The sequence below is a fragment of the Vulpes lagopus genome, chromosome 5 (genome assembly GCF_018345385.1).
Source record: "Vulpes lagopus strain Blue_001 chromosome 5, ASM1834538v1, whole genome shotgun sequence".
Lineage (NCBI taxonomy): Eukaryota > Metazoa > Chordata > Mammalia > Carnivora > Canidae > Vulpes > Vulpes lagopus.
The window spans coordinates 17,174,486-17,188,547 of record NC_054828.1 but is presented as its reverse complement, the minus strand read 5'-3'; the positions used below and the strand labels follow the sequence as shown (position 1 = coordinate 17,188,547).

At 41.8% G+C, this 14,062-nt stretch overlaps 1 protein-coding gene across 1 annotated transcript in view; it reads right to left on the bottom strand.

Moving 5' to 3' along the window:
• ALDH1L2 (aldehyde dehydrogenase 1 family member L2) overlaps positions 1–3,765 on the bottom strand; it is a 53,565-nt gene extending 49,800 nt beyond the window's left edge. Inside the window, exon 1 of the mRNA XM_041757424.1 lies at positions 3,603–3,765. Within this exon, the coding sequence (XP_041613358.1) occupies positions 3,603–3,650 (48 nt within the window). The 5' untranslated portion in view covers positions 3,651–3,765. The remainder of the gene's footprint in view (positions 1–3,602) is intronic.
• Between the last annotated feature and the right edge of the window lie 10,297 nt (positions 3,766–14,062).

Genomic DNA, 14,062 nt, shown 5'->3' with positions numbered 1-14,062 from the left:
GGGGAGTGCTTTTGTCAGTATCTATAAGTGAAATTGCACAATCATTTTTAAAACTTAAATGTTAGGCTCTCCTGATGGGCACAGTTGGTTAGGTGTCCAACTCTTGATTTCGGCTCAGGTCATGATCTTAGGGTCATGGCATTGAGCCCCATATGGAACTCCATGCTCAGTGAAGAGTGAAATATTATATCTTGTTCTAATTTGCATTTCCCTGATTATTAGTTTGATTGTCTTTTAATATTTTATTGACCATTTGTATTTCCTTTTTGGTATATTGTCTATTATTATCCTTAACCACAAGTTAAATCATTTGTCCCACCAATCTGGGCTTTTTTGAAAGCAGGGACTGTTTGTTTCTTGTTTACTGTTTTATCCTTTCTGGCTGTGAGACTCTAAAAAAGTTATTTAACTTCTCTGAGTCTCAGTTACTTTATCTGTACAATGGGCATAATAATAGTTCCTATCTCACTGAAACGTTAAGGAGATTAAATGAGCATATGTGTGAAGCATTTCCATCAGTGTCTGGTGCATACTAAGTGCTGTATCAATGCTATTTATTATTATTATTATTATTATTTATTAATCATATCCTCAGGATTTAGAACAAATGCTCAGGACATAATACACAAGTAAGTATGGTTTGAAGTTGAATCTGAAGGTCCTAAAAACAAACTAGACACCATAGCAGGGGGTCAGGTAATTGAGAAACAAGGACCTGTTTTCTAGAGTTAGGGTATAAAGCCAGTATTTGGCTCCAAGAAGCAAGGAAGGGCCCAAACTCTTGAACTGGATCAGAAGGTAACCTCAAGTTCTGGAACCAGGCTATGAACTCAGACCAGCAACCTGACTTGTCCCAGACACTGGCAGAGGAAGCCAAATAACAGAGTGCCAAATAAATATGAAGACCAAATAACCCCCTGTCATTGGGGAGAAATAAGATGCAATGAACCAGGCAGGATACTGGAGGTGCATAATAATAACTAACAGACAAAGGGTTTTATTCCTATCTATAGTTGCAGCAATTAAAAAGATCCAGCCATATCATTAAGTCATCGTTAAATATTTCTAAGTCCATTTCTTTAAGACAGGGAATGGAAAATTTGCTATCAGGAAGTGTTATAAACTAGTTTTCCCATTGGATTTTGCTAGGTCCTAAGAAGTTTTTTCTTTTTCTTTTTTTTTTCATTCTGCTTTAATACCAAACTCAGAAGCACTGTGTGATTTTTTTTTTTTCCTTTTTAAAGATGAAGGTAGGGATGCCTGGGTGGCTCAGCGGTTGAACGCCTGCCTTCAGCCCAGGGGCGTGATTCTGGAGTCCTGAGATCAAGTCCCACATCAGGCTCCCTAAGTGGAGCCTGCTTCTCTCACTGCCTGTGTCTCTGCCTCTCTCTCTCACTCTCTGTCTTTCATGATTAAATAAATAAAATCTTAAAAAAATAAAGATGAAGGTATAATTTATATGCAGTAAAATACACCCTTTCAGCATATATAGTTCTATAGGTTTGACAGGCACGGAGTTACCCTACCACTGCTACAATCAACATAAAGAACAATTCATCATCCCTGAGAATTTCTTTGTGTCCTTTGAGAGACAGTCTCTTGTAGTCAATTCTTCCTCTATCTCCAGCCCCTGATGACTACAGATCTTTTTTCCATCGTTATAGTTTTACTCTTTCCAAAATGTGCTATAATTAGAATCATATAATACATAGCCCTTTGAGTCTGTGTTTTACACTCAGCATCTGTATTTGAGTTTCATCCATGCGGTTGTGCATATTAGTGTTCATTCCCCTTTTGTTCCTGAGTAGGATTCCCTTGTATGGATGGATTTATCCACTGTTGATCCTGTCACCAGATAAAGGACAATTTGTTTGCAGTTTTTGCTGATAAATGAATAAAGCCTCTGTAAACATTCATAAATAGGTATTTGGGTAATTACCTAGGAGTGCAATTGCTGGGTCATATCATAGCTATATGTTTAACTTTATAAAAAATGGCCAGTTTTCCAAAGTGGCTATACCATTTTATGCTCCCACCAGCCATGTTTGATTTTGAACAATTCTTATAGAACGTTGTCCAAAGGATGGATCCTCATTTTCTATGGAGTAAAATATCCCAAACATTCCACTTGTCTTCCCTGTCTTCCTTTTGGCCATGGAAAAACCTGTCTTCTTTCCGGCCAAATGTCACAGCTCTTCCACATGTACTCCTGGGTACAGTCAGACTCAGATCCCTGACCCCTGACCCCTGACCATGCTTGGTGCCTCCCCACATGCATGTTTTTGTCTCTGTCATTTGCACCTGGAATGTTCAACTTTCATTACTGAAATCTTATGTAAGTCCCACTACTATAATCTTTGCATTCTTTAAGACTCCCTTCTGCTTTCCAAAAAAGACAATTTCAATGAAAGGTGTTGTCGGAGGGGACTGATAAAACAGGCAAGCACAAGCCCTTGCTCTCTCTACCATCCTACCCAGATTCCCAGGTGCCACGTAGGGAGAGAAAGTGAAGGAGGAGTCTAGAGCAAGCAAAAGCTCTTCAAGAACAGGTCTCTTTTCCTTATTTATTTATTTTTAAAAGGTGAATCCTCCCCAAATAACTAGGATTGGATGGGGGTAAAGTGAGTCCTCATTATTTGGGGTTGTCTGGGAAACAAAAGCTTTTCCACCTATGCACTGATCGGTTTCTCTTTGGTGCTATTCAACACTTTTCTCTGCTTTCAAGTTTTTTTTTTACATCTGGATATATGAACATAAGGCTTTTGCAAAGAAGAATGGAAAAGCAAATTCCTTCACAGCCCGGGATGCATTCACTTCCTATAAAAGAGATAATGTATATGAGATGAATTGGGTTTTTTTGTTTTTGTTTTTTCCCTAAACAGCTTTGAATCTGCCTAGATGCAGGGAGGCATCTCTCCCGGGGCCACATGCAACGTGTCCGCTCTTTCCATTTCTGGAGGAGCTGACGCAATTCCACGGCGCGGGCCTCCGCCACAGCTCGGTTCTTGCGCTACGATTAACAATGTTCCAGGGTGGTTGCTTCTGCAGCGCCCGGGAATCCTAGCACTCCTGCCGCCTGCAGCTCAGGAAGAATGGGCTTGCTTGCAGCCAGCAGCTCCGAGGGCCATTATCTGAACGCGCCCCGAATGCCAGCCGGGAGCGCTCAGACCTCTCAGGCTGCCCAGGAGGCCCTCGCTGACTTGAATACTACTCTCCTCCAGAGATGGTCTCGGTCCTGTGCTCCGGCTCCATCTCAGGACCAACGAGTTCATGACGGAAATGCAAAAAGGAAAGGAAGCTAGCTGACTCTGCCCCCTTGCCAAGCGGCTGTTCCCACCCTGTCAATCCCAGCCGGATGGGCTGATGTCCAAAAGCCGCATCCCGAGACCCGTCCTAGGACAAGACAATGCCTCGCCTGACATACCCGAGACTCCCTCCGGATCCTTCTCTGCAGTCTTTCCGTTTTACAGACGCTGTCTTGGCTTTCAGCGAAGTCCTGTATCGCTGCCCACCCAGCAGCTGCGCCGCCCGGCTCTCCCGCCCCAGGGTCTGGAAAACAGTCCCGGGTGAGAGCCAAGGACGCTCGCCCAGGCCAGACTCACCTGGCCGGTGGAGAAGCGCCGCAGCGCCTGGCTGCCGCGCCACAGCATGCTGGAAGGGACGCGCGGCCGGGCTGCACCACAGCGGAGGCTCAGCGGGGCGCGGCCTGCCCCCTCCACCTCCGAGCGCCGGGCCGCCGCGCTGTCGGCTCGCGGGGACCGCTAGTCCCGGGACCCGCCCCCGGCCCGCCCCGCCCCGCGTCCTCAGCTGGCGGGGCTCGGGGGCCAATCCCCTGCGACCGGGCGGGGCCCCGGCGGGGATGCCACGCGGATGCTCAGCGGGCGGGGCCCCGGCTGCCAGTCTCGGCCCGGTACTTGCATACCAGCTGGGGGATCTTCTACGAGTTACTCAAACCCGGTGAGGTAGACAGGGATTTGCTTTATAAATGGCCCATCTGACATTTCAAGTCATGGCCATAACACTGTCCTGAGGAGGCAAAGATAGGAAAGACAAGAGGTGGAGACACCTGGCTGTGTAGGATCCTGATACCCGTCTTGTAAACTGATAAGAGGATTTCAAGAGAGAGTATGTATAAATTAGCACGTGGCAAAGGGCCTGGCACGGGGCTAGGCCCCAACAGATGATAGACAAACAGACACCCACACCCACACTTCTCTCTCATCTCTCTAGAAGGAATGCTCTGATATGCTCTACCTAACCACCTGTTCCAAACAGAACTCCTTAGCCTGGCATTCAAGGCCATCTGTGGTTTGGGATTTTCTCTTATTTTCTTGCTGCTCCTTTGTGAAATTTAGCCTCTCTAGTACCTGCTGATTCTTTCTTTCCGAGACAATGCTTCCCAGAAAAGCTTATCATCTGTCACTTGTCACCATCTGGGCATGGCCAAATTCCTTCTTTTCTTAAAGGTACAGCTCATGGGACGCCTGCCTTCGGCTCAGGGTGTGATTCCAGGGTCCTGGGATTGGGTCCCAAATCGGGCTCCCTGCATGGAGCCTGCTTCTCCCTCTGCCTCTGTCTCTTTCTCTCCTGGTCCCTCTCATGAATAAATAAATAAAATCTTAAAAAAAAAAAAAATAGAGGTACAGGTCAAATGCTGCCTCCTGAAGGTATTTTTCCTGATTATTTCCTCCCTTAACTCCCTTATTCCCCCAAAGTAATCTTTCACTCCTCTGAATTGGGAAAGATTTTTGTCCAAGTATCTCTTCTGACATCTCATTCTGTTATTGGTGTTTGTGTATCTTTCCTCTGCTCCACTGGAAGCTCCTTGCAGGCTAAATCTATGTCTGATTTATCAGGATTTACAATATCTAACACTAAGCAGATTTCAAAAAGTACTTGTTGAAAGAATGAATAAATGAATGAATGAATGTGTTTAAGAAGGAGAGAGGAAAAAAATCCTTAAAGGTTGGAGAATTCAGCAAACATTGTTTTGCTCTGGGAATTGCCCTTTGTCAATTCAACCCATTTCCCTGACTGCATTTTGTGACTTCTGGCTTCTTTTAAACTTCCAAATACTAATTATAATTTTATTTGTAAACTGTGTATACTGGGAGAGGTGGGAAAGGAGTGTGTTTTTTTTCTGAATTGGGGCTCCATAGTTATATCCCCTAGCTCCCAACCTCAGGAAATGTACAGTTTATGTCTACCCACATACAGTGAAATATTAATGATGTCTAAAATTTTCTTCTGTAAGAGTTAAAGATATAGATCTCTTGATAACCAGTGGTTAGATCAAAGGCAATTAGTCTGACAAAGAGAAAAGCCCTGTCAACCTAGACTTCTATACTCAGCAAAAATGAAGATGAAATAAGGTCATTTTTATGTCTCTCAAACAAAAATTTGAGAGAATCTGAAGAAGGAAAATTTCCAAATTCATTCTATGAGCCCAGCATTACCCTGGTACCCAAATCATACAAAGACATGACAAAAAAGGAAATTATAGGCCAATATCTCTGAGGATAATAGATCCAAAAATTATCAACAAAATATTAGCAAACCAAATTCAATGCTATGTTAAAACAAAATTATTCACCATAATTAAGTGGGATTTATTCGAGGGACTCAAGGATGGTTCAATATTTGCAAATCAATTAATGTGATACATCACATTAACAGGGGGAAGGATAAAAACCGTATGATCATCTCAATAGATACAAAGCATTTGAAAAATACAGCACCCATACATGATAAAAACTTTAAGCAATATGGGTTTAGAGGGAATATACCTCAATATAATAAAGGCCATATGTGAAAAAGTCCACAGCTAACATTATACTCAATGGTGAAAAATTGTAAGCTTTTCCTCTAAGATAACAGGACAAGGATGTCCATTCTCATCACTTTTGCTCACTTTCATTCGACATACTGCTGGAAGTCCAATGTACAGTAATCAGAGAAGAAGAAAAAATAAAAGTCATCCAAACTGGTAAGGAAGAAATAAAACTCACTATTTGCAGATGAAATTATACTATATATAGAAAACCCCAATAACTATGTATAGTGATAATATATAACTACCAAGTTAACAAAATGTAAAATTATCAAGGTAATTGTAGAATGATTTTTTTAATCTATTGAAAAGTAGGCAAGAAAGGTGAGAGAAAGAAACAAGAATAACTGGAAATAAATAGAAGGAAATTAGTAAAATGTTAGATTTAAGCCTAAATAATTGCAGTAAATGAAAATGGACTGAACACTTTAATTAAAAGACAAAGATTGTCAGATTGTTTAAAAAACAAAATTCTTATAAGAGAGCCATAAAGTACAAAGATTCAGAAAGGATGATTTTTTTTTTAAATCCGCCCAATGATTGGTTCAAATTGTGCACAAGATCCTAGTAAGGCTAAGGAAGGCCAGCAAGACCTAATTCTCGGATTTCTGTTTGAGCTATGTTAAGTGTACCCCCTCCTTTTTTAAAAAAAAAGATTTTTATTTATCTATTTAAGAGGAGAAAGAGAGAGAGAAAGAGAGAGAGAGAATGAGCAGGGAGGAGGGAGAAGCAGACCCCCAGCTGAGCAGGGAGCTCAATGCAGGGTTTGATCCCAGGCCCTGAGATCATGACCTGAGTTCGAGGCAGAGGTCTCACCGATTGAGCCACCCAGGTGCCCAAGTGTACCCTTTTTTTAAAATCACTTTTGGTATTGAGATGTGAGCCTGAAGCTACCAAGGGCTGCCAGATGGAACCTAAAGAGTGTAGCAAAAATTACAGAAGAGATAGAAAAGAACCAGGATCCAAGATTTGTTTTTGAATCTTGAAGCCGAATGCACACAAAGGTCAATGCCACTACTACATGTTTTAAAATTAACATGTGGTAAAATTGATTTCATTTTTTCTGTACGGTTCTATGAGTTTTAACCTATGTATAGACTCATGTAAGGAACACTGACATTAGGATACAGAACCTTTCCATTCCCCACCCCAGAACTGCCCTGTCTCTTTGCAGTCATGGCTAACCAACTACCCATTTCCATCCTGAGAATCTCTGCTCTGTTCTCTGTCACCGTGGTTTTATCTTTTCAAGATTGCCAAATAAATGAAATCACATAGTATATAACTTTGTAGATTTTCTTCACTCTACACAATGCCCTAGAGATTTGTACTCAAGTTTAGGGATTTTTTAGGGATTTTAAGATTCTTCTGTTACTAATTTCCATATAATTCTATTGCAGTCAGAGAATCTAACCATCACATTTCAGTCCATTAAAATGCACTGAGATTTTTTTTATGGCTAGCATATGGCCTACCTTGCTGAGTATTCCTTGTATACTTGAAAAAAAAGTCTATTTTGCTGTTGTTGTGTAGAATGTTTATAAGTATCATCTAAGACAAGTTGGTTGAGAGTATTGTTCAATTCTTTATTCTCCTATATTCTATTCGTCATAATACTGAGAGAAGTATTAACATTTCTAACCAAAGGGGCAGCTGGGTGGCTCAGTCAATTCAGTCTCTGCCTTAGACTCAGTTCATGATCCCAGGATCCTGGGATAGAGCCTCATGTCACAGCGAGCCTGCTTCTCCTTCTCCCTCTGCCCCTTCCTTTTTTTTTTTTTTTTTTTTTTTAAAGATTTTTATTTATTTATTCATTCATGAGAGACAGAGAGAGAGGCAGAGACACAGGCAGAGGGAGAAGCAGGCTCCATGCACCGGGAGCCCGATGTGGGATTCGATCCCGGGTCTCCAGGATCGCGCCCTGGGCCAAAGGCAGGCGCCAAACCGCTGCGCCACCCAGGGATCCCTCTCTGCCCCTTCCTGATTGTATTCTCTCTCTCTCACATACACACATAAATAAAATCTTTAAAAATAAAATTTTCAGCTATATAATTACATCTATTTTTTCTTTCTATTCTGTCAGATTTTGGTTAATTAAATTTTATTGCTCACCCCCCCCCCCAAAAAAAAGGAGGAAAAAAGCGAATTCACAGACATTCTGGATTCTGTTACATTCTTAAGAAAACTATCGGAGTTTTGATTTACTTGTTTATTTATTATTTTTTAAAGATTTATTTATTTGAGAGAGAGAGAGAATGAGTGGGAGGGGCAGAGGGAGAGGGAGACAGAATCTCCAGCAGATTCCACGCTGAGCAGAATCTCACTCAGGGGGGGATCCCTGGGTGGCGCAGCGGTTTGGCGCCTGCCTTTGGCCCAGGGCGCGATCCTGGGGACCCGGGATCGAGTCCCACGTCGGGCTCCCGGTGCATGCATGGAACCTGCTTCTCCCTTTGCCTGTGTCTCTGCCTCTCTCTGTGTGTGTGTGACTATCATAAATAAATAAAAATTAAAAAAAAAAAAAAGAATCTCACTCAGGGCTCCATCCCATGACCCTGAGATCAGGACCTGAGCTGAAACCAAGAGTCAGGAGCTTAACCCACTGTACCACCCAGGTGTCCCAGGGGTTTTTGTTTAGAAAGCAGTGAATTTGCTTGGACTCAAACCCTGCAGAGGGAAGCAAGTTATATTTCTGTTCGATTCATGTAGACAATGGTTTGGCCAGTGTTTTGGCTCAGATTTTGGGGTTCACCTCTGTAACAGTTCCCTTGATTATCAGTTTTCCTTTCTAAATTTCAAGCTGCTCTGCTAGCCCAACCATCTCCATTTTCTGCTATCTTGAACCCATAGGACTTCAGCTTTTTCCTACCTGAGGTGCACATCTGTTGGGAAATATATGCATCAAAGGGCAGCAAGCACCCCTCTCACCCAGTGTAGGTGTTTTTAGGGACTCTTGACTGTGATTTCAGCAGGCTCCCTCTATATAGTTTGGTGGTTAGCCAGGGATTTGGGCAATGCTCACACTTAGGTTTTGGATTTCATCCCCTTTGTGGGCCCCTTGCTTTAGGATGCTCCTCCCAAATTTCCAGTTTCTCTTCCAACAAACCTGAACTTAGTGTGCTTCCACCATGAGCTGGTAAGACCGGGTTTCATTGCTTGACTTAAAGGGGTAAAGGACATTGTCAGGAAGAAAGCCATGAACTCATAACTCTTACAAGCAAATTCTGAGTAAATTCAGAATTCTGAGTAATTTCCATGTGCTTTTCTGTCTGATTTTATTGTCTTTCATATCTTTTAAAGTTTCTACTCTATATTGTCTACTTTTCTTAGTTTTTAACTGCAGGTAGGTTTACTTGACTACTTTCTGCTTGTCCATTTCTAGATGTATTCTTGTCAATTACTTTAATATGTTAATCATAAGATTTTCCTAAGGTATGCTTTTAAAATGACTTACATAGAAATACATATATATATAATATTTTATTAAACTTTTTACGCTTATAGTTTCTTTAATAAATAATGCCAACCACTAAAGAACTAAAAGGAAATACTTGTCCTGCAAAATGAATATTTATCACAGAGCAATGGAAAAAATAACAATTGTTAGCTTGTTCTTTTAACAAATATATTTATCATCTGTGTTCCAAGCACTGATATAATGAACTGTATCAAAGAGACATGGGTTGGATGCTCATAGAACTTACCGTCTAGTGGGAGAAATAGGCCTTAAACAAGTAAACTCCAAATAATTAAATGGTAAAAATTTTCATAAAAGCAATGAAGGAAAGGTATATATTCCGAATACAAAAGGTACCTACTGAGAATTGTGTAGTCAGGAATGTCCTAAGGAAGTGACATTTAATCTGAGATATGAAAGATAAGTGGTAGATAGCCAATGAGGGTGGAACTTTCCAGGCATAAAGTTCATATTTATGGCATATGAACTTTCCAGGCATAGTATTTGTGAAGGATTTCATTTGGAGAAGAACTTGGTTTGTTGGAGGAGCTAAAAGGCCAATATGGTTAGATCATAATAAGCAAAAAAGAAAGGTTAGGCTTTTCCCATATTGCTATATTTTATTGTAAGCACACCTGTAAGCCACTGACCTTTTCCCATATTGCTATATTTTATTGTAAGCACACCTGTAAGCCACTGACAGTATTTTTAAACAAGGGAGTGGTGATATCAAAATTCAGTTCAGACATTAACTTTTACATCAGAAACTAATGGCTTCCCAAGATACATTATTCCTTTCTCTCTAATAAAACCAAAATTTTTTTTGAGAGAGAGAGAGAGAGAGAAAGAGAGAGAGATGGAGAGCAAGGGGTGGGGAGAGGGGAGAGAGAGAGAGAGAGAGAGAGAGAGAACGAGAGAGAGAATTCTAAGCAGGTTCCATGCCCAGCATGGAGGCTAATGTGGGACTTCATCTCATAACTCTAGATAATGATCTGAGCTGAAACCAAGAGTCAGACACTCAACCAAGTGAGCCACCCAGGCACTCCTAAAAACCAATTGCATGCATGGCCATTCGATTCAAAGATTGCCTTTCCCAGGCTCTCCTGTAGGTCAGGGGTGGCCATATCATTAAGTTCTGGACAATGAGATGGAGTGGAAATTTGGAACAATTTGGTGGGGGGAGAGTAAAGCAGGGATCAGGAGTGATAGTAAAGATAATAGCAGCACTTATTTTGCATTTATTACGTGCCAGGAAGCATCTGAATGCCTTTACATAAACTGGAGTCAGCAGGACCTGTTTGAGAGACTGAAAATGGTTTGGCATCCCAGCAGAGCAAAGTGGGTGGAGATTAGGGAGTAGAAGAGGCAGAAAATTTAGAGAATAATCAACGGGAAGATTGAAAAAGGCCTTGTGTTCCATTCTATGAAGTGAAAACTTCAAACCAAGGGTAACAGGAATCCACTGAAGGATTTTAAAGTGGGCTATAACCTGATCAGATAGGTTTTGAGAAATTTCACTTGGAGAACAGCACGGACAATGGAAAGAGAAGCTCTATCACAGGTTTATAGCAATTGTCCAGGTGAGAGGTTCTTTTGTAAAGAAACACATGGGGATCCCTGGGTGGCACAGCGGTTTGGCTCCTGCCTTTGGCCCAGGGCGCGATCCTGGAGACCTGGGATCGAATCCCACGTCGGGCTCCCGGTGCATGGAGCCTGCTTCTGTCTCTGCCCCTCTCTCTCTCTCTCTCTCTCTCTCTCTGTGTGTGACTATCATAAATAAATAAAAATTTAAAAAAATTAAAAAAAAAGAAATACATGAATTAACGCATTAGGAATCTTTTTGACAGGTACACATAGGGCTTTGTGATGAATTAAGTAAAAGGTCTTAGTGAGCTATTACCATAATTTCTATTATTGGAAACATACTTTAAATGTATATTAGAAAACATGTTCATTCACCAAAACCTTAGCTCTATAATATATAAAAAGTATTTTGGTATGGAATAAACTGATACTTAAGTTGTGAATATAAGTGTTAAAGGCAAGAACTCCTGCAAGCATGTTCTCTGGGCAGCTGTATAAGTTCTTTGAAGTTCTCAAAATAGTACAATGCTATCTATATAAAAAATTTCCCCTTCTATTTCCAAGCTCAACTTTTAGACAGTATTATTAAGAATGAAGAAAAGTAGAAAGAAGGATATTTAATTCCTCAAAATGATCATTTGCCTTCTGTAGTCTAGGCCTGAAAAATATAGGACTTCTGCTGTCATAAATAACTTTCAGAAAGCGCATTTCAGTTTATAGTGAATGTGCTTTGTATTTCACATCCAACTTTTAATTCTCTAACAAAATTTGAATCTAGGACTTGGAATTTGATTTAAAGATACATAAGATCAAGACAGGCAATCTCTAAGATTTCTTTAAAAAATTAAGTGACAATGATTCAAATAGCAAACACTTCTATTGTATGTGGTTGGCATTGTTGCCTCTTACATGTATAAAATATAATAGTCCTCAAGACAATCCTATGATGTGTTTACTATTATCATTCCCATTTTATTTTTTTAAATTATTTTTTAAAAAAGACTTTATTTATTGATTCATGAGAGACACACACAGAGAGAGAGGCAGAGACATAGTCAGAAGAAGGAAAAGCAGACTCCGTGCAGGGAGTCCGATGCGGAACTCAATCCCGGGACTCTGGGATCACACCCTGAGCTGGAGGCAGATGCTCAACCACTGAGCCATCCAGGCGTCCCTATCATTCCTATTTTAAAACTGAGGAAATTGAGGCTGAGGTTAAATTATCTGGCCCCAAATCACAAGGCTAGTAAGTGACAGAGCTATTATTTGGACCTGCACAATTTGGCTATAGACACTCTGCTTATTATAGTATGACACTGCCTCTTGCCACCGATTTATTAACTTTAATAGAATAGTGCATTTGCATACTCAAATTGCTCCTACCTATAATTTCACTATATCACAATGAGCTATTGGGAGATTAATTACAGTGATTAATACAAATGTGAAGAGTACAGCAAGTTGAACTCACAATCATATTTACTCACAAAGTAAAGGGGAAAAGTGTATTAATCACTGTAATTAATTAATTGTTAGCCACTGTGTTACTGTTATTTTCAAGTTTGTTTTTTTCCTTTCTAAAATGCCTACTTAGACTGCAAGCATCATTAGGGTGGGGTCCACCTTTCTTGTCTGTTTTTTTCCCCCATAATAGTTTGTCTATCTAACATGGTGCCTGGCACCTAGTGGGCACTCATATTTGACCTACTGTAGATCCATAGGTCTCAGGGACTGCTCTTCTAAAGACCTTTTACCTGCTTTGATTAATTTAGTTATTTTTGGATCCTTTTAAGATTATGGAGGCCTGGGCAGCCGGGGTGGCTCAGGGGTTTAGCGCCGCCTTCAGCCCAGGGCCTGAGTCCTGTGTCAGGCTCCCTGCATGGAGCCTGCTTCTCCCTCTGCCTGTGTCTCTGCCTCTGTGTGTGTGTGTGTCTTTCATGAATAAATAAATAAAATCTTAAAAAAAAAAAGATTATGGAGGACTTCAATAAGATCTCACTGTTAATAATTAAAAAATGCACAAAGGGACATAAAAAAAAGTGAAAATCCACTTTTTAATCGCCAACACATACTCTTTTCCAGGTGACTACTATCCCGTTTGGCGCGATTTGAGTTCTCTTTCTCCGCATTTACATGCACATATGCACAAACACATTTACATGAGTATATATGTAACCACAAATACACATTATTCCGCAACTACTTTCTTCTTCTTTTTCTTATCTTCTTTTTAAAGATTTTATTTATTTATTTGAGAGAGAGAGAGAGGGAGCTTGAGCAGGGGAGAGGTAGAGGTAGAGGGAGAAGCAGACTCCCCATTTAGCAGGGAGCCCACGTGGGGCTTGATCCCAGCACCCTGGGATGATGACCTGAGCTGAAGAAGGTTGCCCGACTATTTAAGTCACGCAGGTGCTCCCCCACCCGCCGCAACCGCTTTCTTTCAGTTTCCTACGTCCCTATAAATGCATTTGATTTTTAAAAAACAGTTATCTCGTATTTCATAACATGGATGTATTAAGCTTTATGGAATTATTCCCTATTGATGGACATTAAGACCGTTTCCTGTTAGTGTGTATTAAAAACCATGCAGCAATGAACATTACCGTGCCAATACCTGTATCCATGTGGAATTACCGGGAAACACAGACCCCCGTTCGCGGGAAAGCCGGTTAACAGCTAGAACCGTTCAGGACTCGTTTACAGAGCGCGGCTTCTTCCCTCCGGCCTTTTTCAGATCGCCCGGCGCAGGGCAAGCAGAATAGGGCGTTCGCAAAGTAACTCCGCCTCTCACACACGGGTTTATTCTCAAGAGCAATCCGCACGGGACTTGCTAGACCCCGCAGGAGCTCCGATGGGGTGGAAGGGCGGGCGCGGGCGCCTGACAGCGACTCCTCGGGGACCACCGCCTCCTAAGCCGCTGCCCCCTCAAGTTTGCCCTGTTTAGGCTAGACTGATGGAACAACTCCCCAGCTATTAAAAATGACCTGGAGGCAGCAGAGTGAAGTGAAAAGCATCCGTGTGGCTTGAGACGTGAACCGAACCGAGGCGAGGCGCCAGTCGCCACCGCAGGACTCCGCCTCCGGCCACCCCGGCCGACTCGCTTTCCCAGCAGCCCCCGCGGCCCACAGGGGCCTTGAGCCCGGCCTGCCCTCGCGCGCGGGGGCGGGGCCGAGGCCGGAAGTCACGTGCCGTGA